At 41.1% G+C, this 27,325-nt stretch overlaps 1 protein-coding gene across 2 annotated transcripts in view; it reads left to right on the top strand.

The window, feature by feature from the left end:
• The window catches only part of LOC140199462 (SPATS2-like protein), a 99,921-nt gene that overhangs the window by 21,413 nt on the left and 51,183 nt on the right, over nt 1-27,325 (top strand). The window contains exons 2-7 of one of the 2 annotated variants that reach the window (XM_072261599.1): nt 4,088-4,171; nt 8,494-8,602; nt 10,670-10,719; nt 10,817-11,066; nt 12,445-12,630; nt 23,783-23,918. In XM_072261599.1, the coding sequence (XP_072117700.1) occupies nt 4,133-4,171; nt 8,494-8,602; nt 10,670-10,719; nt 10,817-11,066; nt 12,445-12,630; nt 23,783-23,918 (770 nt within the window). In that variant the 5' untranslated portion in view covers nt 4,088-4,132. Of the gene's footprint in view, nt 1-4,087; nt 4,172-8,493; nt 8,603-10,669; nt 10,720-10,816; nt 11,067-12,444; nt 12,631-23,779; nt 23,919-27,325 lie in introns of both variants that reach the window. The other variant, XM_072261598.1, reaches the window with a different exon arrangement.

Genomic DNA, 27,325 nt, shown 5'->3' with positions numbered 1-27,325 from the left:
ATTCTCAGGAAAATCAATCTCAGAGTAGCAGAAATTTGAGATAAAGATTTGATGTAATACAAATCCGGATGTTTGTGAAGACCAGACTAATGTGCTGAGCTTTCTGAGTTATTTATAGTTGTTATCATTCAATGTGAAATGAAACTGCTGCATTGTGGAGGAGAAGAACAAAAAAGGATCTGTAAAAAAAGTAGATAATCCTTTCAACTGGCACAAAATGTATTTAATCTTCTGTTCCTTTTCATTAAACGTACTAATATCTGATCTCTAAAAGCACTGCTGACATTATTGCTAACATTGTGTATTATTACTCTAGTTTCCCCAGTCTTGGGCATTAATTTCTTCCCATTGATATGCTTTTATCATGAAAGCAACAGGTTCACATATTTTCACGAATTTATCAGAAAATGGAAAACCATAGAAAGAGTTGTTCTGGAGAGATAGCCAGGAGCAATATGACCCGTTGCAGCAGTGGAGGGTATCAAACAATAGTACAAGAATACCAGTTTTTTCCAGGTTTTAACTTCAGCTACTTTTGATTTCCAGGTTGTTCAGCTAGCCAAGGTTTCAATCCAAGGCTAGTGAAGTCCTGTAAACGTTTATTGTTATGTAACTGAAGTTTAGCAGTACTTGTGTTAATCTGTGTTAGGTGCACTGTGATCTAGCAGCATAGTGACTCTAAATTGTGAGTAACAGAAATATTTGTTTTATAAATTGAATCAGATGTTTGGAATGTTTTTGAACTCACTGTTGCCACAGAGGACAGTAAGGAATCAAAGCACAAATTGGCAATCTCTGATCAATCTCTGGGGCACACTAAAGTCTCGTTCAACTTTTGTAATTGAACAATATACCAATAAGCCTTGATTTTGACATTCTCTGTGAAAAGGGGAATGCGATGGAGAAAGCTTAGGTTTGAAGAGGGAAGTTAAAGAACTGGTTTGCTAAGAAGCCAGTTTGAAGGAAGAATCATAAGCAGACTTTCCAACCTGGCACCAATCCAGGCATGATCTGTACCTCTTTTTTTGTACATAGTCTTGAAGGTGAGATGTTGAGGTCAATGTAATTGACCATTCAGTATAAACATAGGAAAACACTGCTGCAGTATAAAAGATTTGATTTTATCTTATTTGTAAGAAATTTGCATTTTTGTGCCTATAACATTGTTCGATGTGCTGTCACTAATAAACGAAAAGAGATGACATTGGAATTAGTATTCTGTATTTCTTGAGTGAAAGTGATAAATCCCAGGATCTCAATAAATATGTGTTAGACTTCACTTGGGCTATCAAATTCCAATTCATTGGAGGACTTTGTTGAAGCAATGTCTTTTAGCTGCAGAAATGAAACTGATATAACTTTGGTTAGGCAAAAGGACACATTGTTCAAGAGCAGATGAAATATTTGGGCAATGGATTAAGCCTGAAAAAAAAAACGGCATTGAGACTGTAACCATGTATGTAATTTGGAAATTCATAGACCTATTGCTATCCTGACTGTCATCTCTGCTTGCAATGCTTTACTTTAAAAACCAGGTTCAATTCACATTCATTTCACATGAACAAAATGTGGTCTAATTTGACTTGAAACCAAAGCTCAAAGTTCAAAGTTAAAAATAAATGTGTAATCAAAGTATATATATGTCACCATGTACAATCTTGAGATTCACTTTCTTGTGGGCATAATCAAAAAATCTAGAATAGAAAAATAACCAAAGTAGAATCAATGAAAGACCACACCAACTTGAGCGTTTAACCAAAGTGCAAAAGACAAAAATCTGTGGAAATACAAAAAAAAAATAATTATAAATAATTAAACAATAAATATCGAGAACATGAGATGAAGGGATCCTGAAAGTGAGTCCGTAGGTTGAGGCAACATTTCAATGGTGGAGTAAGTGAAGCTGAGTGAAATTATCTCCTTTGGTTCAAGTGCCAAATTGATTAAAGGGCAATAACTGCTTCTGAACCTGGTGGTGTGAGCCCTGAGGCTCCTGTACCTTCTTTTCTGATGGCAACAGTGAGAAGAGAGTATGCCTTGGGTGGTGGGGGTTCCTGATGATAGATGCTGTGTAAATAGGATATAGGAACAGAATTAGGTCACTTGGCCTGTCATGTCTGCTTCACTATTTTATCGTGGCTGATCCAATTTTCCTCTCAACCCCAATTTCCTTTCTTCTCCCCACATCCCTTCATGCCCTGACCAATCAAGAATGTATCAACCTCTGCCATGATTATACACACAGACTTGACCTCCACAGTGCCTATGACAAAGAATTCCACAGATTAATCACTCTCTGGCTAAAGAAATTCCTCCTTATCTCCGTTCTAAAAGGATACCCCTCTGTTCTGAGGCTGTATCCTCTGGTCTTGGCCTCTCCCACCATAGGAAACATCCCCTCTACATCCAACCTATCAAGGCCTTTCACCATTTGAAAGGTTTCAATGAGATCATCCCTCATACTTCTAAATTCCAGTGGGTACAGGCCTAGAGCTATCAAATTCTCTTCTTATGAGAAGCCATTCAATCTTGGCATCATTTTTGTGAACCTCCTTTGAACTCTCTCCAGTTTCAAAACATCCTTTCGAAGATAAGGGGCCCAAAACTGCTCACAATACCTCAACCTCCTGAATGATCCTGTGTTCATCCAGTTCTAGCTCCAACACCTTAACGCATTTTGTTAGAAGCTTCAGCTGGATGCACTTCTCGCAATTGTAGCCATCAGGGACACTGGAGGTCTTCCTGCCTTCCCACATCCCACAAAAGAGGTGTTTTACTATCTTGTCTGTCATTCCTACTGTCCTAGCTGAGCAGATATAAAGAAGAGAAAAAAAAGAGCTTTTCTTTCCTTTGCTTTCTCTAGGTGAAGCCTCTCTTCACTGAAGCCTCAAAGAGCTGAAGCCGTAAGACCACCACTCTGACTCTGTCCACTCAGATGATGCCCACTGTGCTTGCCCCTGTCTTCCTTTAATATGCTCCTTCTAATCAATCCCAAATACTGATCGGTCACCGGTCAAAGTTCTATTATGTTGCCACAACTCGCTCTTGCCTTTTATTCTCAGACAGTGGACCTGATTGAAGTCCCCTCCTCTCCAAACTACCAATGTCCAGACTGGCTGCTGGTCAAAGCTCTAACATGCTTAAGTGTGCTCAAAACCAGGGATGAACTTGAGCACAATGACATGAGTGGAGAGTTGAAATTTTAATAACTCAAAACCAATCTCGATTCCGCCCACTGGTGGGTTTTCCAGGGATTCAGATGATGGATGATCTGTGAACCTGCTCCCTCGCGATGAGTTGGCAAATCGAATTTCTCAGTGATTCCCAGACCTCAGCAAAATGAGCAGCTGAAGTGATGCTTGGTCATCTTCCAGTTCAGGAGACAGAACCACTTGGTCCTGTGCCCCGCGATGAAGTGCTCCTTGCCCAAGTGTGAATCAAGCCAACATCCCAGAGGGGACATGGGATGTCTGCTGGGGAATTGGAATGAGGAGGAAAGCACAGACAATCAGGATTCTAGTCCAAGATTCGGTACTCCTCACCCCAAACTACTTCACCTTCCACTCATCCACACCCACCGGAGTATTCATATATAGTGAATTTATGTTCACTTAGATTTGTCACATTGTAACTGTGCTGGCATTAAGCTGGCATGTGATAGGTGAAACCAGGTGAGTGGGAAGGTGGGTGGGAGGGAGAGGAGAGATGAAGTAAAAATCTAGGAGGTTTCACCTATCACCTGCAAGCTTGCACTCCTTCCTCTATTATTCTGGCTTCTTCCCCCTTCCTTTCCAGGTCTGTTGAAGGGTCTCATCCCAAAATGTTGACTGTTTATTCCCCTCCATAGATGCTGCTTGACTTACTGAGCTCCTCCAGCGTTCTGTGAGTGTTGCTTAATGTTTCCAATATCTGCAGAATCTTTCATGTTAATGTTCCTGTCATTGGGTTGCAAACTATCCAAGCAGAATGTAAGGTGCTATTCTTTCAATCTGCATTTAGCCACATCCTGGCAGAGTTGGAGGCAAAGGGAAAACAGATCAGTGTAAGCGCAGTTAGAATACTGATATTTTGTTTGTATTTTCTGCAGGTTTGGTGAGACAGTATTTCTTATCAGTCCAGCGTCAAGGCAGCAATGTCTGAAACCAATGTTCAGGAAAAGTTCAAGGAAAAGGTAAGCGTTCCAAACAATTGCTATAGGTTTAAGGAAATCAGTGGAAAATGAACAACGTACGAGGATTAAGTTATGTAAAGTATACAGGTTAGGAATACTAATTTCAAAATTGTGCATTTGAGCGTTGCAGGTGGGAGCCAAAAACTGATCAATGCTAGAAGTCCAAAACAAAAAGAGATGATGCTGGAACTGCTCTACAAGGCCGGCAGCAACTGTGGGGAAAGAAAAAGAGTCAATGTTCCAGCTCAAAGCACCAGAGAAGTGAGGCAGCAAGTGTAGGTTAAGTGGCAGCGATGGAGAGGGAAGTTGGGAAGGACCGGCTGGATTGCCTGTGATAGGGTGCAATCGAAGTTGGCAATGTAACAATAATTTTACAAAACAGCAGTTGGAGGCAGAAATGAAAAACGCAAAAAAGTGAAACACAGAGCCACAGAGAAGGAGAGTTTGTCAATTGTTAATAAATGAGGCACTGTTCCTGAGGTTTACATTGGACATTATTGATGTAGCAAAGTCAGTGTGAGTAGGATAGAGAATTAAAGTGACTTGAAACTGGAAGTTCAAGGTTGTCCTTGTTGACTGAACTGTCATGTACTCCAAAGTTGTTAGCCAATCTACTTTTGGTTTCTCCAATAATTTCCACCATCTCCAGTGATGTTCCACCATCTGGCACATCTTTTCTATCCCCCGCTTTCAAATCCCTGTTCCCTCTGTGACTCCTTGGTCCACTCATCCATCTCCATCAACTATTCCCCTTCCAGGGCATTTTCCCAAACTACAACCATTCTTTTGTTTCTTTCTTTCCCACCGTCCATATATCAAAACAATTTTTCAGGTGAAGCAGCTATTCATTTACATTTCTTCCAATTTAAAGAGGGTCTTTCTTCAGAGAAAGACCCAAAGAGGTAATTAGGGCACAAATACAATTTTATTTAGAGTGGAGGGCAGAGACAGGTTCTCCATGAAACCAGACATACAAAGAAATGTGATCTTGGCTAGAACAGCTACATTTTAGAACTATTTTAACTTTTCCTCTCAGCCAGTAAGGTTATGAATATTCTTTAGTCTTCGCCATATTGATCCTCATCTCAGGCTGTTATTTGTTATTGACGAAAAGTGAAGACCCCTCACCGTTTCCCAAGCCGCCTTACACAAGTAAACAGCCTCTGTCATGTCCTATGCTTGTCTAGAGTCCATCAAACTTCTACCGAAGCTTTACATCTGCGCAGCACTCCATTCTATGGTCTGACATCCAGGGTAAGTGAATGAATTCAGACATATTTGTTACATTAACAGGTTGGTTCAGTGAGCATTCATACCAAACAGCACAGTGACGATTACCAGTTAAATCAACATCATCAATCACAATAATCAGAGAGGAACATCTTTTGAAAAGCAGCAAATACGGCTGTATTATCAACCCTGAGGTTGGATACACAGGGGAGTTTTATATTAAATTGGTTGCATCAAAATAGTTGTGCTGATGTGCACTCATTCAATATGTTAATAGAGAAAACATTTGGACCATCAGATATAATTGTTTCAGGCACCCCTTTTCTCACATCAAAGTTTGGAATTCCAGTAACCTGTGATTAGTCTAATAACTAAACAATGCTAGTGTCATCTAAACAGTGGCACACATCTTATTCTGGCCAAACAGCTGCAAGAGACGAACAAGTGATGTTTATGTCACATATAACATCACTTAATGACATCATACAACATCATAGTGTTGTCAGATAGTTTGTTTCTATATCATACACAAGCCAATCACCCCTGCTTTTCCTCTTTGAAAGCAGGTCCATGTACCATATAACCACGATCAATTCAGTGTGTCAACTGGTTTATTTGGCCATTTTGATCCCCTCAGCTATGAACACAAGATTAGATCCTTAAATTGTAGAATGCGCAGCTGCCAAGCTCAACCCACAGAGGCCCTTCACCAATTATTTGTCCATGGCAATGTCAGGAACGGAATGGATTTGTCATCATGTATTCCTTTAGTAACATTGTTATGCCTTGGTGCAATCATCTGATTGGCATAGACTATTCGCATCCTACTTTCTTTCTTTTCAAATCTTTTTATTGTATATACAGGAAAAATAACATGAGTACATCGAAGTAACAACACTTACAATGCCTCAAAAAAACCCTTATCTTAAAGATTGAAAACAAAAAAAAGCCATCTAAGCAGAAAACCTACTTTCAATGTATACCAAATACTATTTTGGTTCAAGGACTGGTAAGGCCCCTTTTCTAAGTCTCATTCTTGTTCACCTTGATTGAGTCTTACGTCTTTGCCTTTTGCTTTAATTGCCACCCCTCTACTCTCTCCTTAACAGCTTTGCTAAAGTCAAACCTATAGTAGGGTGTGGCCAGCCATGGTATTTAAATTGCCAAATCGATAATTAGCTGTGAAGCAAGAAGAACTTTGAGATAGTTGCTTCTTCAAGAGTTCCTTCGATGTATGCTCACCCTAGGCTGGGTAATCACAGCTTGTGCATGAGTGGTGAAAGGATTCTATTAACGCAGAATTTGTAAACATAACTAGTTCCTCTTCTTGGTTTGCTTTGCTGCCTTTCTTCCGGGAAGAGCCAGGCATCAACTCGGTCTGCAGGGAACATAATTGAAATCAAGGGTTCACGGCCTTTAGTGCCTGTCAGAGCCTCATCAATCAAAAAGGGCTAGAGTTTAGATTTAGTGTTCAAATGTGAACTAAATTGTGGAGGCACCACAATAACCCGCACTCAGTAATAGCAGCCTTAAGGGTACTTTGCAGCATCAGAGTCTTCTGTGTGACAGCACTTTAACTCTTTCTTGCTTATGATCAAATGGAAAGACATTCCTCATCAGGTCTCCAGCAAAAATGGTAAAATAATCATCACTATTTATGACTCAGTCTCTAAGCATTCACTAAATCGATTCGTCAGCATCAAATAAGTATGCCTTTTCTTGCATCTAACCTCACAAATAATAAAACACAGAGACTATAGTAAGCTCCTTACTTATCAACGTGTTTCCTCTGAACAATTCGAAGGACCCTTTCTTCGCATTCTGTGAGAGGCAAGCAAAGGATTTGGGTCACCACCAGTGCACAATCTATATGTTTATTCTTTGTGGATGACTTGTGCAGCTGACGTGGCTTTCCTCTCCTGGGAGGGAACTACTGCTGGCTACAATGCAGAGCCTGTTCCCACACAGTCGATATTGCTACTGATAGTCCACTACAGGGCTACTCTGGGAAGGAACGCTGCAGGCCTGACACATGCCTGGCTTAGATAGGTAGACCCCAGCCACAGCTGTCAACAAGGGAGCATGACAGACCAAACAAAAGGCAAATGGGGGACTAACAGAGATTTGCTTTATTTGTCACATGTACATCGAAACATTGAAGCATACAATGAAAAGTGTTATTTGCATCAGTGACTAACATAGTCTGAGGATTGTGCTGGGTCCCCACAACCCTCCACTCCCTTCTGATGTCAACATAGCATGCCCACATCTCAGTAACCCTAAACCTAACAGTGCATTGTTGGAATGTAGGAGGAAACCTAAGCACCCAGAGGAAACCCATGTAGTCACAGGGGGAAACGTAGAAACTCCTTAAAGATAGCATTGAGAATCAAAGCCTGAATGGTGATTGTTAACACTGTAAAGCATTGCGAAAATTGGCTCCATAGCACTTACAGGACTATGAAATAATCATTAATTAAGTGGTAAGATGTTGTTACTAGACTGTTATGATGAGGATATAATACCATCTCCTCAAAAAAACTCTTAAGGAAGGAGCAACACAGAAAAAGGTCATTCAATTCATCCAAGACCCTATCTGGTCACTGGACCTATCCACATGAACCCACCCACCCCCCCCACCCCAGTTTTACCTATCATCTTGTGTTTCTTACTCCCCTCTCCCCACCTTCTAACTCTGACTTCTCATCTTTTTTTCTCCAGTCCTGCTGAACAGTCTCGGCCCAAAAGGTCGACTGTTTACTCTTTTCCATAGATGCTGCCTGGCCTGCTGAGTTCCTCCAGCATTGTGTGTGTGTTGCTTGGATTTCCAACATTTGCAGAATTTCTCTTGTCTGTGCATGAACCCCCATCCTTTCCATTAGGACTTATTCTGAATAGTCTTGTTGTATTAGATTCATGATTCACGCACAGTGTAGAGAAGTTAGATGTGGATTACACTTTTCGTAGTGTCTAGACCATCTTTACTGGTCTTTCAGATGATAAAAAAAAAAGGTCAGGAAAAGAGGGAGCACTATTATCATCACGAAAGTGAGAGCTAATCGATTTACTACTGTCTCTGTTTCCAATTCCAGATCACTGCTGTTCGAACTGTGGTTCCAAACAGAAGTAATAATGAAATTGTCCTGGTGCTTCAACATTTTGACAATAATGTAGATAAGGCAGTGCAGGCCTTTGTGGATGGTAAGAAAATTACTTTCTCCAATTGTAACCAAGTTTGTCATCACCTTGAAACATTTGACTCTGCTTTATGCAGTCATGGAATTTGAACATTACTGGTAAGTCTGGTTGTCCGTGAATAGAGATGTTTCTAGGTTACTTCAAAGCAACCACTCTGGGACTGATCACATACGAGTTATACAGAGTAGGGGTAACTGATTCTTTTAAATTTTTTGGACAATTTTCTTTCAGGGCAAACTGAAACAAATTTATTGAATTCACAAATTTTAAATTCCTACACTGTCTTGGTGGGATTTATGTCCATGTACAGGCTAACAAACTCTGCTGGAGGAACTTCGTGGGTTGAGCAGCATTTGTGGGAAGAGAAGAAATGTGGACTTCACGAGTTGAAACCCTGCATCAGGACTTGAGACACTGCATCTTAATGCAGGGTTTTAACCTAAAATACTGACAATTCCTTTCCTTCTACAGATGATGTTTGGTGCACTGATCTCCTGCAACACATTGTTTGCTGCTCCAGATTCCAATAGCTGCAATTTCCTTTGTCTCCTTTAGATCAGGCTTACAAGTATTTCTGAATACATTGAACTACATTGGTCTGATAACCAGATGTGAAAGGTGATTGTTGTGCTGACTCATGCCACCAAAAGGTGACATTAACTTTTTAAATTGAAATGTGAGAATGTTTTTTTTCTCTGAAGTTAGTGATCATTTGACAAAGTAGATGATTAAAACATCAGCATTTTTTGCCATTTTCTTGTCACTTACTACAGTGCAAAAACAGTCATTCACTTCTTTAAAAGTTCAATTTTAGGACCACTTGGGCTCCATTATCAGTGAATGATGAGAATTAAAAGGAGGAAAAGATGAAATAATGGAATTAGCAAAAGCAACATTCCATAAGTATATCCAGCCACAATGCATGTATAGCTATACATGGAATACACAAGATAAGCCACAGCTAACTCCATCAAAACATTTTACTTCCGAAGTTTCAAATAGTCAGTCTTTACCTTATGCTGTATCAGTCTTCTGGATTTTAACTTTGGTGTTGGCATTCCAAGTCCCATATTCCACAAATTCAATTTCTTCCAGAATGCCGGTGTTTACATCCATTGTAAATCTGAATACCATTCTGATCTTTGCCCAGTTCCCATTGATTCCCTGGACTTTGATGCGTGAATGTGAAGATTCACATTGACGTCCTCAAGTCTAGTTGTAGCCTCGCCTGCAACCCGCTGCCTCACCAACCCACCACTCACTTGCCTTACCTCACCCTCATCAGTGACAGCACCTTCAGCTGCCTTTTTCCCATTCTGGGAGCCTCTCAAATACCAAACTTTGAAAGGCTGCCTTAATATCATTCTTTTGGTTATCTCTGCCCAACCTGCCTCTCATGTTTCTGCTGAGCTCTGTCATCAAGCTGAGAAATGCGTTACAGTAAATGCCTCCATTCATGGTCCTCTTTTAAGGTTGCTAATATTTAAATCACTGGAGAAACACACAGAGAATTGTTTTAGCTCTGCTAAAAAGTGGTTGCAGTAGCTCATTATTATGCTTTATACTCAGGAAAATAGAAGGTACCTCTTTTTGCATTGGTCTTGTAACAGCTGAGTCAAAGTTACATGCCAGGTCATCAAATCATGATAGCTCTCTAAGATCTAATAATGTGAGGTATGTCATTGTTAAAAGACATCTGTGTCATATGGAGGAAGCCTAGTCTGGGAAGAAATGTTTGATTTATACGTTAAGCTTCTGAGAAAACAAAAAAATGAATACTTTGGAATTTCTTCAGAGCTGCTCCCATTCCTAGAACCGTGACTAAACCTGGTGAAAGGTTTTCCAACAAAATCACAGGACAGAGCACTCCAAGGAATCTCTTTTCCATTAAATTAAATCAAATAAACAAAGAGATGGGGATTCTGTCAAATGAAATTGTTTGTTTTAATTTCATTCAAACTCTGTTCTAAAAGCAGGAAATTAGTAAATTTGCTTCCTGTCCAAAGGAACTTATAATTAGAAAGTGAAATGCCAACTTTCCCTTATTGGTGTTTTTTTGTTTTTGGTCAGGCAGTGCAGTGGAGGTTTTGAAAGAATGGAACGTGCCAGGTAAAAAGAAGGTAAAGTTCAGAATCCTTATTTTTGAATGCATAGTGTGAATTTAAATTACTTGGTTAGCAATGGGGCGAATATATATATAATGCTTATTTTACCCAGCACAATAAGAAAAGGAAAAGGAAACTGAGACAGGCAAATGGCCAAGTAAAAGATGAAAAGACCCAAGGACTGGGAGAGAATGCAGATCTCCCTCTACCAAAAGGTGGACTGAATGAGTACCATGCCAACAGCTCAGCAAATGATGATTCCTCGGCGGACTCTCTCAGTGAGAAGACGGAAATTCTTTCCAACGACGAGAAAGCAGCAACCAGCCCAGTGTTACATCAGTTAATGGCCCCAGAGAAAACAGGTCAGCTTCTGACATATGCTTTATTTATTACAGATAACATGTACAAATTTTTTTTTAATGAAAATGCAGGACAACAACCTAAGAAGTCAGGCAGAAATGTTTCATTCTCATTTTTAAACAAATGCTGATCTATTTCTCCACTGTTCACATATTGTTCTGAATGGAGAACTCTAAGGGTGAAATTAATCCTACAACAGCATAATGTAAGCTGGTTTTACAGTCTTACCTGTTTCAGTTTCATCAAGGTCTATGTTCTGCGAGAACAGAGATGAGCAGGAATTTCTTTAGCCAGATGTTGGCGATCATTAGGTATATTTAAATCAGAGGTTGATAGGTTCTTGATTAATAAGACCGTCAAAGGCTATGGAGAGAAAGCAGAATAGGAATGAGAGGGATAATAAATCGGCCATGATGGAATGGCAGAACAGTCTCGATGGGCTGAATGGCCTAATTCTTCTCCTATGTCTTATGTTCATCCACATGATACTGTATTCCTAAAGCAATTGCCTCTGATCACTTTGGACTGCTTATGTTTTATAGCTTCTCAGTGGACACCAGTCACTGATTTAGTTGCTTACCCCCCCCCCACCAAATAATGTGATAATTACCCAGTTTTCTAACTACAGACTACAGCTATATACCCAAAATCCTGGGTGCATTGTTTCTGAGATTTACGTCAGAGGTTTTCACATGGTAAAAAAAAATTGGAGGTACTGTTGAGTACAAAAGCAAAGTGAGAGGAGCAATTGCAAAAGTAAGCTCTTTATTCTGAATTTGTAATAATTAGAGTGCAGAACTGACATAGGAGTTTGGTACATGGTGTTGCTGATGGGGTAGTGGGGTTGTTAGAAATAAAGAGACAAATCTAATTGATGTGGGACATTGTAAAAGGAGTTTGGGCACCTCATGCTGACAGACCCCAGGCAACCTGTGTCACTGCACAGGTTACACATATCTATGGCTTGGAGTTTTGTCAATAACAATTCAGATATAGTTCTATTGCAATGTTAATGTACAATACAAATAGAGTAATTAAATTCCCAAATGTTTGGGTGCATGATGTATATGGACAATAATGTCCTTTCTAAAATGCACAGCATGTGAATTAATCCAGGAAAACCACATTACCATTGGGATACAAATGTCCTAAAAGTTAAAATACATGGAAAAGGGGTAAAGCAAATTGAACACCTACAGTGCGTACTGCCAGGTTTCAAAGCACAACAGTAGATGTATATGATTACTATATTGGGGTATTAAATTTGATAATATTGGGTAATTACCTTGGTGGGAACTGTATCAGTGTAGGAGGGTTATTATAATCCAGGTTTATTGAGAAAATCAGCAGTGAAGTTGTTCCTTTTCAATCCTTGTTCAGTTGGTCTCACTCAGGAAAATGAGACCATGCCATTGGAGCTACTACCTCAGCCAGTTCAGGATGCTCAAAAATGTCAGACCAACAGAACAATGAACAAGACGAAACCAAAAGCCTTGCCCAGTTCCCGTCCAACTGCTCCTGTGTCTTCATCAGTGCCAGGTGACCTGACCTCAAGCAAGAAAAGAGGTAAGAGGGTAAAAACTTTATAATCACGACATTTACAACATGACAGTCGCAAATTCCAACCACTCCACCCAACCCATGCCCCTAGGAAACCTCATTTACCAACAACTGAAAATACATAGAGGTTAAAACATTATCATCTGCTTATGGGTGCATTTAATGCCAGTGCTGTAACTCCCTGGAATTTCCTTAGAATGTAAATACTTTTGGTTAGGCTGAAAGAACTGTTCCTGTGTTGTACCTTCTGTAGACTTCTGCCTATTGAAAGTCATGTATAGTGTACTTATGGAGTAAAGGTATCATATATTAACAGAGAAAGATGGATTACTTTTAAGTGCTTCTTTTTAATATCACAATATTAGCATTCTGAATGAGAATGGTAGCTGTTCTCAGTCTTTGTAGTTTTTGATTGTTCCAACAGTACATTCAGCACATGGATCTCAAATTCTCAAAGGCCTGTTAACTTATCCCACTTACCAATCACATAAGGGATCCCAGGACAAACCAAGCCATTCCCTAAAATACTAATTATCAGCAACCAAAGATTCCTATGCAGATAGTCCTGCTGATTAATACCTAAATATGTAACTGTTCTGTTGGTGAGAAAGAGTAAACAGACTTTAAGAGAAGAAAAAGCTGTTAACTGGAGGCTTAGTAAGATTATTAATAGTCTTCATGTTTGCATTAAATCATCTTGTTGCCATTCTTTCTGACCGTTGCTAGAATACGATGGTCCAATAACTAACTCAGCAGTTGTTGAAAATACTAAGTTATGGAATTTTTATCTGACAGAGAAATTTATAAACGCTGGTGAGTATATCTCAGAATGTTCTATTCATCTTAAAAAAAGGTAGGCATTATTATTGTGTTGTCTTCATGTGTTGTTGTTTAATTAATTATTTTCAGCACCAAGGTAATACAACAGTAGAGCAGTAGCGCTACTAGGACTTGATGTCATCAATCTTGGAACAAAGGCAAATCACCACAAATGCTCTCCCACAAACAGTGGCAGGAAATGTCCACATCACATGATTTGTACCAGCAGCCCAACCTCCAGAGCACCATATAACTTCAAAAGATGTAAGCATTCTGCAGGTTGCTCGGGATTGGAAAATGGACATGGACTTGGGAAAAAAAGCTTGTGTTTCCCCTAGACATTGCAGCTACAACACTCCGGCCAGAGATCGTCCTATGGTCCACAACAGCCAAGCTGACATATGTTGTGGAATTGACAGTACCATGGGAAGATGGTGTCGAAGAAGCTTATGAGAGGAAAAAGACCAAGTACTCTGAACTGGCAACTGAAGCTGCCCAGCATGGCTGGAAGACCAAGATTTTCCCTGTAGAAGCGGGATACAGGGGATTCGTTGCTACATCTACGACCAGTCTATTGAGGAAGATGGGGGTGAGGAGTCACTCCCTCCAACAAGCAATCAAGTCCTTGTCAAATGCAGCAGAAGAAAGCAGCAATTGGATTTGGATTAAAAGGAAAGACAACAATTGGGCTGCAAGATGACAACAGGAGGGTATGGAACTGAGGGGTGTGTATCTGGGACGCCAAGTAGCACCATTGAGCCCTCTGGAGATGTCGTGGGCTTATCAACGAAACGTCAAAGAAGGAGGGTGCCCACCTGATGACCCCATTGACGTAACTACCCTCCCTCCTTGTCACCACTCCAAGCCCACTGCCAACATCGAGTGTGCGGACTTACCATAGGGATTGAAACATTAAGTCCTAGTAGCTCTACTGAAGGTGGTAATTGGAGAGGTTAACTGATTTTTCGCTGTCACCTCACAATTGAAAAATGATCAAAAGTATAGGTTCAAAATTGCAACTTTTGGTGCTCTCCAGCATCAATCTTGTCAGGTTTTGGGGTTGCTAATCCTGCAGTTGTTCAAGACAACCAAGATCTAGTTCATACTGTCCCATTCACCCCTGTACCAACATCACCCCTACTTAAACAGGGGTTTGCTTTCATAACTCTTCATCTTTCTCTTTAAAGGCACTATTTTACTACATATTGTTGTTACTCTGACCATCTTCCCAGAGTAGGTTGGAACAGTAACTACTGGACATTGCAATCTGTTCCTTAAAACAAGACAGCCCACTGTTACGGCTTTGCGTCCTTCTGCTGTGACACTACCCACGTGTGCTCTCCTAGGACCCTGCATAAAACAACAGAATATAAAATTTTCATTTGTGAAAAGTGCCCATCCCACCTTCCCCTAACAGTCATAATAATGATACATCAGTCCCTGACTGTGTAACTCAGAGTTTAATGCATGAAGATTACTATGGGTAGGATGACCGGATTCTTATGCAACAATGACTCATAAGTATATAGCTACTAGTTATATTAAAAATAATAAAATAATAAGCATTCAATATATAGTTCTTCTGCATTAAGGTGTTTCATCTGCATTGGACCTATGTCCCAAGATCTGCATCAGGCACTGTTATGCAGAGTGGAGAGTTAGCATGGCAAATGTTTGGAATTTACCCTAATACCATGATACTGAATATTGCCCACAATTCCTGTAAATAATGGAAATCTCCACACCATTCAGACTAAGATTGGCCATTGCGTTTATTTAAAAGAATTGAGCTTACATGGAAATGAATGAGGTTTGTGTGAATCATTTCAATGCCACACAAAAAAACTAACTGCTAGAGGAACTCAGTGAGTCAGACAGCATCTGCAGAGGCAAATGGATAATTGATGTTCAAGTTTACAGATGGAGAGCCTTGATGAAGATGTTCCTCCACAGATGGAGAGCCTTGATGAAGATGTTCCTCCACAGATGGAGAGTCTTGATGAAGATGTTCCTCCACAGGCGGAAAGCCTTGATGAAGATGTTCCTCCACAGATGGAGAGCCTTGATGAATATGTTCCTCCACAGATGGAGAACCTTGATGAAGATGTTTCTCCACAGATGGAGAGCCTTGATGAAGATGTTCCTCCACAGATGGAGAGCCTTGATGAAGGTGTTCCTCCACAGACGGAGAGCCTTGATGAAGATGTTCCTCCACAGATGGAGAGTCTTGGTGAAGATGTTCCTCCACAGATGGAGGGCCTTGATGAAGATGTTCCTCCACAGATGGAGGGCCTTGATGAAGATGTTCCTCCACAGATGGAGAGCCTTGATGAAGATGTTCCTCCGCAGATGGAGAGTCCTGATGAAGATGTTCCTCCACAGATGCCGTTTGGCCCACTGAATTCCTCCAGCAGTCTGTTTCCAACTTCAGATTCCAACATCCATAGTCTCTTGCTACTCAATACACAACTTAATTTACCATTATCTTGAGAGTAACAAAACATTCACAAACCTGTGAACCCTTATCAGAATCTGTTAATTGAAGCTGTGGTTGTCCTCTGCCCACTTACATTACTACCTAACTTAATTCTCAGGAACAGGTCTGCTAATGGAATCAGCACTGAAGGGGGTCACTCTACATTATTCACACTGAACTGTCTTACTGACAGAAGTGCTGTGCAGAGAAGCCAGTGCAAACTCTGCAATGAATTGCCTTGGGCTCAGGTGTTGTGGGGGGGTGGGTAGAGTCAAGTCTGGGTCTGGAGACTAACCCCTGGGTAAGCACAGCAAGCATGGGCTTTGCTGGAACTGGTAGACTGATAGCCCTTTCTTCATATGCCGATGGACAGCCCAGACCCTTTGGTCTCTCTCACCACGTCCACTGGATGTGACAGGAACTGTTGCTCTCCCCACCCACCTACTTGCACTACATTGTTTGTCCACAAGAGCTCAAAAGCCTGAGCCCCACACCTCAGCAGTGAGCAGCCGCACCTCTTTGCCCTCCAGCCCAGCATCAGGTCAGACCAGCAGCCTATCCACACCAGGCCAGAAGTGAATCATTCCAGCAAGCAGAAGGAAGGACTTCATGCCCGGTGTCCAGCCCAGGAGGAGGTAGAGATACAGCATGGGCAGGCCCTTTCAGACCTTTGAGCTGTGATACCCCAGCAACCCCTGACAATCCCAATTTAACCCTAACCCAATCATGGGACACTTTACAATCACCGATTTTACCCTAGCCAGTACATCTTTGAACTGTGGAGGAACCAGGGGCACTCGGGGGAATCCCACACGTTCCACAGGGAAGATGTACAGAGACTCCTTGCAGACGGCGTCAGAACTAGACACTGACCTCCGACACCCCGAGCGATAATAGCGTCACACTAACCGCCACGCTACTGTGGCCCTCTTGAAGAACAGTGGGTAGGTTTCTCTAAGTGTGCAGACTGCAGGTCTTTTTCCTGAAGCACTTCCCACCAGTGATGGGGAAAGTACGTGCTCCATGGTGTATTGGGCTGAGTTCACTACTCTCTGTAGCTTCTTGCCTGTACATTCCTGCACATGCAGTTTGCCCTACCAAACCACGAAGCAAATAGTCAGGACACTTTCAAGGGTACATCTGTAGAAGTTTGTTAGAGTTTTCGATGATAAGCTGAATTTCCTTAACCTCCTAAGAAAGTAAGTACTCTCACGCTTTCCCTATGATTATATCGATGAGAGGGGCCTATGGCAAGTCAACTGATAAGTCAACACACAGGAAGCTAAAGGTACTGATTCTCTTTGCCTCCACTACCACCCCCAGCTGCTCATCCCAGACACCCACAACTTCCTGTGTAAAGAATTTTCACCACAGATCTCCTTTGAATTTACCCTCCTCACCTTCACCGCATGCCCTGTGGTACTTGATATCTTGATGTTTCAACCCTGGGGTAAGGATACTGGCTACGTGCCCTGTCTATGCCTCTCATAATCCTGTATGTTCTATCAGGTCTTCCCTCAATCTCCTCTGCTCTGGAAGAGCTTGCCTTCATTCTCCACATTTTCTTTAATTTGCTGTGCACTTCCCTTATAGTTGCATCATTTTCCACCACCCTTGTTCTGCATTATCGGTCATCATGAAGCCGATGTCTATTACAAATTACTGAAGTGAATCTCTCCATTGTGAATTCTCAGAGCTCTTTGCAAGTAGTTAAAAGTAGCAAAGGGAAGTGCTAGGGTGTCAGTGGACACACTGTACATTCATCTATTTCCTCATCCTGCCCCTGAGTGAATGGCTGTACCTCCGTGGTGAGCATCAAGTTCTGCCATTAGCCAGGCCAGCTGCAAGACGGCTTTGAACTGAGCCAAGCAGAAATTTGTTCACTCAGACCACAATGAATTGGCAGAAATCTCTGCCACGGAGAGAAGATGCTATACATATCTGAGAAGGAGATTGTTAAATTTCTAGATACTGTACAAAAGGTAAGAAGCAGTACGGGAAGAAAGCAAGAATAAAATATCACGATTGGGATTAACCTTAGTCGTACTGAGTGCTGGAGCAGGTTCAAAGGATTGAATGACCAACTCTTGCTCTAAATTTGCTATGAAGTGATCCTGCGTTAGCTGTGTTTTGGATGTCCACAGTTGAAAATCCCCCAGCTCCTGCCAAATCCACATTTGCAGAAGGCAGGAATGTTCCCCATGTTGAACTGCTAGGCGTTAACGAGGGTGGATTTAAAAACATAGAAACACAGAAAACCTACAGCACAATACAGGCCCTTCAGCCCACAAAGCTGTGCCGACCATTTAGACAAAATAGATTCAGTTTAGGTATTTTTTAGTTGTGCCATATGCTTCACTGTGCTGTAACCTTCAGTAGTGCTTGAGACGAAAGGCTTGGCGCTTCTCAAACTTCATCATGGTTTTCATTTTGAACAACATGAATGTACAAAGGCCACACGCAATGTATGGGACTGAGACTGGCTCTAGAGATCAACAGGGAAAGCAGACATTGGCACATTTGAGGCTTTGGGGTGTGATTTTAGCATCATTTGGAGCTAGGGGAGAAGGATGGAGGTGCCACAGTATCCAAGCAGAACACAATGATGAGTGCGTTCACCATAGGTGGTTTGCAGGGTATCCTGCTTCAGTAGAGGTTTGGTAGGGTTGGAAACTAAACCTCCATTGGGTAATGGGGATTCAAGTAAATGGGAGGAAATAGGCTGTGTACAGGAGTGAGGCCTAGAATTCTGTATACAGTGAGGAGAAACAGACAATAATTGTGTTTGTAAGGAACAGGGGAGATTTGAAAAGGAAGATTAGAAAAATATACTTGTAAATGGGGCTGAGGATGCTGAGTGGTTTAATAGGGCTCAACACAAGCATCAGATGGTAAATGGCTTCCTCCTGTGTAGTTTCAGAATCAATGTCAGTTGGTTGTAAGATTACTGTTAGTTACAGACTGGCATCAGATTACAAATTAGCTGTTAGTGTGTCATTTAGGAATCTTCAAAGCAATTTCAGTAAGTGAAACCCTGCCATCTTTCTGATCCTCAAGCTTAAATTCTTTCTTCCCTTCCCTCAGTTTCTTCTTCCTGACACTGGTTCCTTTCTTCCATTTCCAGCTCTTACCCCCACCCCTCCTCTCCCCCTTATTACCTTGCCCTCTGTTCCCTTCAATTACTTTTCCCCAATTCTTGCATTACCGCACTTTAGCCATTGATGTGAAACCGCAGTCGAAATTACTCAATCCCTAGGAGGTCAATCTTTGTATGAGGAACATTTGAAGTCACACATAAAGTAATCAAATGTCACATCACCAATCTTTAAGAAACGCCTCCATCCTGAATTGGCAACCACACGGACCATTAACCCCAACATGGCCGACTGGGCCAAATGACCAGTTCATTGCAGTTAATTGTTTTTTTCAGGAAGCTGAAAAGGAACATGTTAAGCTCGAAGTCCGAATAAAATTCGTGTTTGTTGGAAAATAATGGTGTTGTGGCAGTTTATGAAGTCTGGTCTATAGCAGTCAATGTCGGCCAAGAAAGTAGACTTAATTGGTCTCTACAACGTGCGCTGTAAAACTCCAGATTTATCCAGTCAGTCATTAATTTTATAGAGCCCTTTGAGCAAAGCTGCTCAAAATGATTGGCTGACAAAGAAATAGTTGCCTCTAAAATATGCCAGAACTTGAAGAACAGCTGCAAACTACAGAGCCAAGGATTTTTATATAACACTTGAGAGGAAAACAAAACTAAGAAATTAGATGCTAACTTTCAATCTCAGGATGCAGTCTGGGTAACAACCTTGTGAGCCTTTTGCAAATCTTGTTGCCCTTCTTGCCTTGACAAATGTCTTACAAGCTGGAATGTTAATAGTCAAATAGCCAGAAAGAGTCACAAAGTGACTACACCTGTGCAGATCTGACAAATAATTCATATTGTCATGATTTTCAGCAGATCTGCATGTTCATTCATGATGGACAAATATTCCTGTGGAGATTTGTTAAAAAAATACACATAATAACATTTTGAAAATCGTATAAGGATTTATAAGGAAGTTGTTACTTCAATTTCATGGAGAGAAGTCTAGTTGCAAAGCAGAAATTATGAGATAGACCTGTTTTAAGGTAATTGGCAGTTGCATTAAATTTTCAGAATTAAGTAATATGACTCTTTTTTGCAAGATGAAAATCCACTTTATAAAATCCATTCTGCTCAGTGGAAAGACAGAGAAAAATATCTGTCCGCAGAGACTATTTTACTTTTAAAATAAAGCTTAAGTGCTTGTGGGAAAAGTGTTTCTGCATTGCTATCCATCTAAAAAAGACTACTTTTTAATTATCCCATTTATTACACTAATTTAACTAAAGGGATGGTTTGCTCTTGCTTAGTGTTTGCTCATTTATCCAGATTTTGTATGTAAACAGTAATGTGACCCATTATAGCCAAAACAAATGGTTATAAATGGAATAAAAAACAAATGGGCAGCTCCTGGCTAAATCTACACTAAATTAATTTCCCAAGTTGCTACCATTACAAAAAGTTCAAAGAGGAATTATCGATTCTGGAGGTCTCAATGCTGCATTGTCAATGGATATTTGGTATGTAAAGTGAAGTACAATGGTTTAATACAGGATGAAATGAACTTGTTAAAACACCCTGGGAATACTAAATATGTAAAGAATAAGTTCATTTTAATTTTCAAGTTTGGTTTTAGGAGGGCTGCCATTTTGGGATTCAAGTAAGCTCAGTGGTGAAACTGGCTGAATAAGGATAAAAATTCATCACCTTTCCAAAAATAAGCCTATCTTAAAATATTACTCACATCTTTGTAATAATTACAGTGGATTCCAGTTAATTGGGACATACTGGGACCGGTACATTTTGGCTCAATTAAGTGTTTGGCCTAATTAGCCTAAGTTCCATGGAAATCATCAGGTTTGTTATCATTGGCCTGTGACATGAAATTAGTTAACTTAGCAGCAGAAGTTCAATACTATACATAATCTAGCAGAGAAAAAATAATAAACAAAATAAAAATAATAATAAATAAACAAGTAAATCAATTACATATGTTGAATAGATTTAACAATGTGCAGAAACAGAAATATTGTATATTTAAAAAAAAGTGAGGTAGTGTCCGAAGATTCACTGTCCATTTAGGAATCAGATGGCAGAGGGGAAGAAGCTGTTCCTGAGTCACTGAGTGTGTGCCTTCAGGCTTCTGTACCTCCTACCTGATGGTAACAGTGAGAAAGGGGCATGCCCTGGGTGCTGGAGGTCCTTAATAATGGACGCTGCCTTTCTGAGATACCACTCCCTAAAGATGTCCTGGGTACTTTGTAGGCTAGTACCCAAGATGGAGATGACTAGATTTACAACCTTCTGCAGCTCCTTTCAGTCTTGTGCAGTAGCCCCTCCATACCAGACAGTGATGCAGTCTGTCAGAGTGCTCTCCATGGTACAACTATAGAATTTTTTGAGTGTATTTGTTGACATGCCAAATCTCTTCAAACTCCTAATGAAGTATAGCCACTGTCTTGCCTTCTTCATTGATATGTTAGGATCAGGTTAGATCCTCAGAGATCTTGACATGACACCCAGGAACTTGAAGCTGCTCACTCTGTCCACTTCTGATCCCTCTATGAGGATTGGTATGTGTTCCTTCGTCTTACTTTTCCTGAATTCTACAGTCAGCTCTTTCGTCTTACTGATGTTGAGTGCCAGATTGTTGCTGCATCACCACTCCACTAGTTGGCATACCTCACTCCTGTAAACCCTCTCGTCACCACCTGAGATTCTGCCAACGATGGCTGTATCATCAGCAAATTTATAGATGGTATTTGAGCTATACCTAGCCACACAGTCATGTGTATATAGAGAGTAGAGCAGTGGGCTAAGATGTGCTAGTATTGATCGTCAGTGAGGAGGATATGTTATAACCAATCCGCACAGACTGTGGTCTTCTTGTTAGGCAGTTGAGGATCCAATTGCAGAGGGAGATACAGAGGCCCAGGTTCTGCAACCTCTCAATCAGGATTGTTGGAATGATGGTATTAAATGCTGAGCTATAGTCAATGAACAGCATTCTGACATAAGTGTTTGTGTTGTCCAGGTGGTCTGAAGCCATGTGGAGAGCCCTTGAGATTGCATCTGCCATTGACCTATTGTGATGATAGGCAAATTGCAATGGGTCCAGGTTCAGTCTAGTCATGACCAACCTCCCAAAGCATTTCATCACTGTCAATGTGAGTGCTACCGGGCGACGGTCATTAAGGCAGCCCACATTATTCTCCTAAGGCACTGGTATAATTGTTGCCTTTTTGAAGCAAGTGGGAACTTCCGCCCGTAGTAGTGAGAGGTTGAAACTGTCCTTGAATACTCCCACTAGTTGGATGGCACAGGTTTTCAGAGTACTCCATCGGGACCTTCCACCTTGTGAGAGTTCACTCTCTTTAAAGATAGCCCAACATTGGCCTCTGAGATGGAGATCACAGGGTCATCAGGTGCAGCAGGGATCTTCACAGCTATAGTTGTTTTCTTGCTTTCAAAGCATGCATAGAAGGCGTTGAGTTCATCTGGTAGTGAAGCATCGCTGCCATTCATGCTATTGGGTTCCGCTTTGTAGGAAGTAATGTCTTGCAGACCCTGCCAGAGTTGACGTGCATCCGATGTCGCCTCCAACGTCATTTGAACTTGTCTCTTCACCCCTGAAATAGCCCTCCCCAAATCATACCTGGTTTTCTGGTGCAGGCCTGGGTCGCCAGTCTTGAATGCCACAGATCTAGGCTTCAGCAGATGACGTACCTCCTGGTTCATCCACAGCTTTTGGTTTGGGAATGTACAGTAAGTCCTTGTGGGCACACACTCATCCACATATATTTTAATGAAGTCGGTAACAACTGCAGCATATTCATCCAGGTTCGAAGATGAATCCCTGAATAGAGTCCAGTCCACCAATTCAAAGCAGTCCTGTAGGCACTCCTGTGCTTCCCTGGTCCATACCTTCTTGGTCCTCACTGCTGGTGCTGCAGTCTTCAGTCTCTGCCGATACTCAGGGAGTAGAAGTACAGCCAGGTGATCAGACTTCCCGAAGTAAGGGCATGGAATAGCACAGTAGGCATTTTGATGGTGGTGTGGCAATGGTCCAGTGTATTGTTTCCTCTAGTACTGCAAGTGATCTGTTGATGGTAATTGCTTAGAGATTTTTTTTCAGACTGGCCTGGTTAAAATCTCCCAAAATGACGGTGAAGGCATTAGGGTGTGTTGTTTTGTGCATTTTGATCCCATTGCTCAGATCATCTGAAGCCTGATTAACATTGGCCTGAGGTGGAATGTAAACGGCTTCCAAAATGACCCCAGAGAGCTCCCGTGATAGTCAAATAGTCAAATTAGATAAAAGCAAACTAAGAAAGAAATTATGTATTTTAATGAAATACAGAACAAACTAGAACACTACTAATGGTTAGAATCTGTTTGGCACGACTTTTGCCCCAATTAAGCAGCATAGGGTTCCAAATAAGTGAAGGGAAACTTGGCTATTTTTAAAATTTATTTTTGTTCTTTAAAAGTTGTCCGAAATAAATGGCTGTCCCAATTAACTGCAGGCCCAGTTAACCAGAATCCACTGTATATACAGTAGTTAAAATTATCAAGTGCTTTGATCAATAGAAGTGAAATTCAGCTGTGCACATTTGCTGGTAATTAGAAGGCTTGCTTGGAAAACTGGTGGGTACAATGCTGTTCGAGACTCTGATAATGAAATGGTCTCTAGCTGTGGTTGGATACAATTTTCATTGTGATTACCCTGCAAGGAAGACAGATCACGATGATACCAGAATTTGTTTGTCTCAAAGCAGGTACAAGCATTGAAAAATCAGTGAAGGACTTGCAGCGATGCACAGTCTCGTTGGCCAGATACCAGCTCCTGATCAAAGAGGAAATGGATGCTTCTGTGAAGAAGATTAAAACCACCTTTGCCGAGTTGCAGGCCTGGTAAGTGATTCCAAATCTAATTAGGACAACTGCAAAAGACTTACTTTTTTTTAGAACAGCTGTTGGTCAATAATTTGCATCGTAAAAGACATTCAGGCACAAGATGTAGAACCTTAATATTCACATCTTTAGATGTAATGGGTATTCATTCAATTCCAAAATGGCATCAGAGAGCAGGTGCCCATTTGTGGGACAATACACATCAGATACCATTTTGGCCAGGGTGTTGGTGGGTGCATGGCTGAACAATACTAGAAAGCATAGAACTGGCAGATGGAGACATCAGTCAGTGTGCGATGATAACACATGCCACACCTGCATCTAAGACTCAAAATGCTGCACTCTTATGCACAGCTAAACACGTAAACAGCAGCAAGAAGCCCGTGCCATTTGAACAAATGATCAACGACATAATTGCTAGATGTTGAGTGATTTTTTTTTCTCGCTAACACTGTGTTTCTGCAATATTTGGAGGTTTCTTGTGTTGAGGCAAATCTGCTTCGAAGTCTTGATTTCAAGATATTTGGATAACCAGTTGTTTCCAGACGTGGTGTATACATTAAATATTCTCCTTGGAACATAACACCGCAAGAATGAGCAAAAAGCCTCAAAGTCACAGCCGCAAGCAGGTAGACCAGGACCGAGAGGCACATCTACTTTTGGTTTCCCTTTCCTAATGAACATGTAAGATACTTACACTTCATCAAGGATGCCCTCACTGCAGTTTCCTTCCCAGTTACAATGTACCTCTTCTTCAGACAATGCAGCCTGGTTTCAAATGCTGTGAGTTAGTTCTGTGTGTTGTGTGCAGTCAGGAGTATTGTGCTGATGTATTTGATATGGTTAACACACTCTATATTAGGTAATGGGCAATATGAAAAAGGAGCAAGTGCATTCCCAGTGTACAGGATGAATAAACTCTTCTCAGGCTTCAATCCGGGTACAGGTATCAATTATAACCAATGTTTCCATCAAGTTAAGTCACTTTTATTGTCATTTCAACCATAAACTGCTGGTACAGTACACAGTAAAAGCAAAACAACGTTCCGCCAGGACCCTGGTGCTGCATGAAACAATACAAAACTACACTAGACTATGTGAAACAACACAAAACTACATTAGACTTCAGACCTACACGGGACTACATAAAGTGCACAAAACAGTACAATAATTAATAAACAAGACAATAGGCACAGTAAAGGACAAATTACAATATAATAATAAATGATGTAAATGTAAATATAAAACTCTGATGAAGACAAATGTCCCAACCTAAGTAAGAAATGGAATTCGATTGTAAATGAGGTGGGAGAGCAGAAACCTGATTGGATAAAGACTAACCAATCAGGAGGGACAGAATAGTGGGGCATAAGTACCACCGGACTAGACACGCCCAGGCATCATTCCTGAAGAAGATGGCAGAGTTTTGTCATTGAAAAGTCTGTTATAATTGATACCTGAAACTGGCTTGAACCCTTGAGAAGAGTTTGTCAGGCAACATGAAGTTGGGGATCTCTCCTATGTTGAGAGTAATTGATCCAAGTAAACTTCTCATTGCTATTACAAGTGAATTTATGAGACTTTGAGCCAGATTATGCTGGAGCCAGTCTGCACCATGTGGCCTCTCTCTCTCCACACTGTTCTTGCCCTTTGCTACCACATGCCTTTCTTGACAGGCCCGTCCACTCTGTGAGGTGAAGGAGGCCACAAGGCCCCAAGACTTGCATTCTGGAGCTGTAAGCCCCCCAGGTGACCTTCTGGTCGATAATTAAAGAAACTTTGAATGTTTTAATGTTTTATAACAAAAAGAAAAAGAAAAATATATGAGATGTATTGATAAAGCAATAAACTATTGCAAGAGGATTCGAGTACAGGAGCAGGGGAGGTACTGCTGCAGTTGTACAAGGCCTTGGTGAGACCACACCTGGAGTATTGTGTGCGGTTTTGGTCCCCTAATCTGAGGAAAGACATCCTTGTCATAGAGGGAGTACAAAGAAGGTTCACCAGATTGATTCCTGGGATGGCAGGACTTTCATATGATGAAAGACTGGATCGACTAGGCTTCTACTCTCTGGAATTTAGAAGATTGAGGGGGGATCTTATTGAAACTTATAAAGTTCTAAAGGGATTGGACAGGCTAGATGCAGGAAGATTGTTCCCGATGTTGGGGAAGTCCGGAACGAGGGGTCACAGTTTGAGGATAAAGGGGAAGCCTTTTAGGACAGAGATGAGGAAAAACTTCTTCACACAGAGAGTGGTGAATCTGTGGAATTCTCTGCCACAGGAAACAGTTGAGGCCAGTTCATTGGCTATATTTAAGAGGGAGTCAGATATGGCCCTTGTGGCTAAAGGGATTGGGGGTATGGAGAGAAGGCAGGTACAGGGTTCTGAGTTGGATGATCAGCCATGATCATACTGAATGGCGGTGCAGGCTCGAAGGGCTGAATGGCCTACTCCTGCACCTATTTTCTATGTTTCTATGTTTCTAATTAATTAAAATATTAAAAAAAGCTACAGAATTGAGAAAGGCGAGCAGCAATGTATGGTGCATTTAAAGAGGGTCACTGATCTGAATCTAAAAGGTAAATATTGGTGCTTTTTCATTCACTTTCCTCTATTTTCTTACATTTTCTTTACCAGTAGGTTAATGCATCCTAAATCTGCTATTTTTTCAAAATAAGTATATCTGTGAAGAAGGTTACCAAGTATTCCCCAAAACTGGAAATATTAAGAGGTTGCTGCATTGATAGCTATTGGCTGAACCAGAATAAATATAAGAATAATTAGCGCAAAAAAGCAAAGTGATGTGGTTCTATTGTGTGCACAGAGTACAAGATGTTATAAACAACATTAGTAAAGCATTAACAATGTGAAAAAGAGGGGCTGGAATCCATTTTCCCATTCACGTGGCTGATGATGTAAGTGCCCCACTATTCCATCCAATCCCTAATTCCTCTGACTCACAAAATACCACTAAAGTAGCCAAGCAACCACAATCTTCCAGTGCAGGGAAATCCATAGATTTAAGGTTTCCAAGGAAAGGGAACATCGTGCACAGTTCTTTTCACCATGGAAAGGGGGCATCGGGTCCAATTCTGTTCACCACGCTACACACGGATGTGATTAATCTCAAGAGAATGCAGAAAAATATTCACAAGGGTTTTGCTGGAACTGGACAGCTTGAAACTGGTTAGCATGGGATTGTGTCTCCTGGAGCAAAGGCTGAGGGATGACCTTATATAGATTTATAAAACTATGAGAAGCATAGATAAAGTGGATTGTCATGATCTTGTGGTGGGTGAATGGAATGAGCTGCCAGAGGTAGACACGGGGTACAATGAAAATGTTTAAACTTCCATGAAGTTTGACTCTAAAGTAATTTCCACTCTCTTCGGTTCTAAATAGCT

This window comes from Mobula birostris, chromosome 6, assembly GCF_030028105.1.
Source record: "Mobula birostris isolate sMobBir1 chromosome 6, sMobBir1.hap1, whole genome shotgun sequence".
NCBI lineage: Eukaryota > Metazoa > Chordata > Chondrichthyes > Myliobatiformes > Myliobatidae > Mobula > Mobula birostris.
Note: the sequence above shows the minus strand (reverse complement) of the source record. Positions and strands in the feature narration are given on the sequence as shown.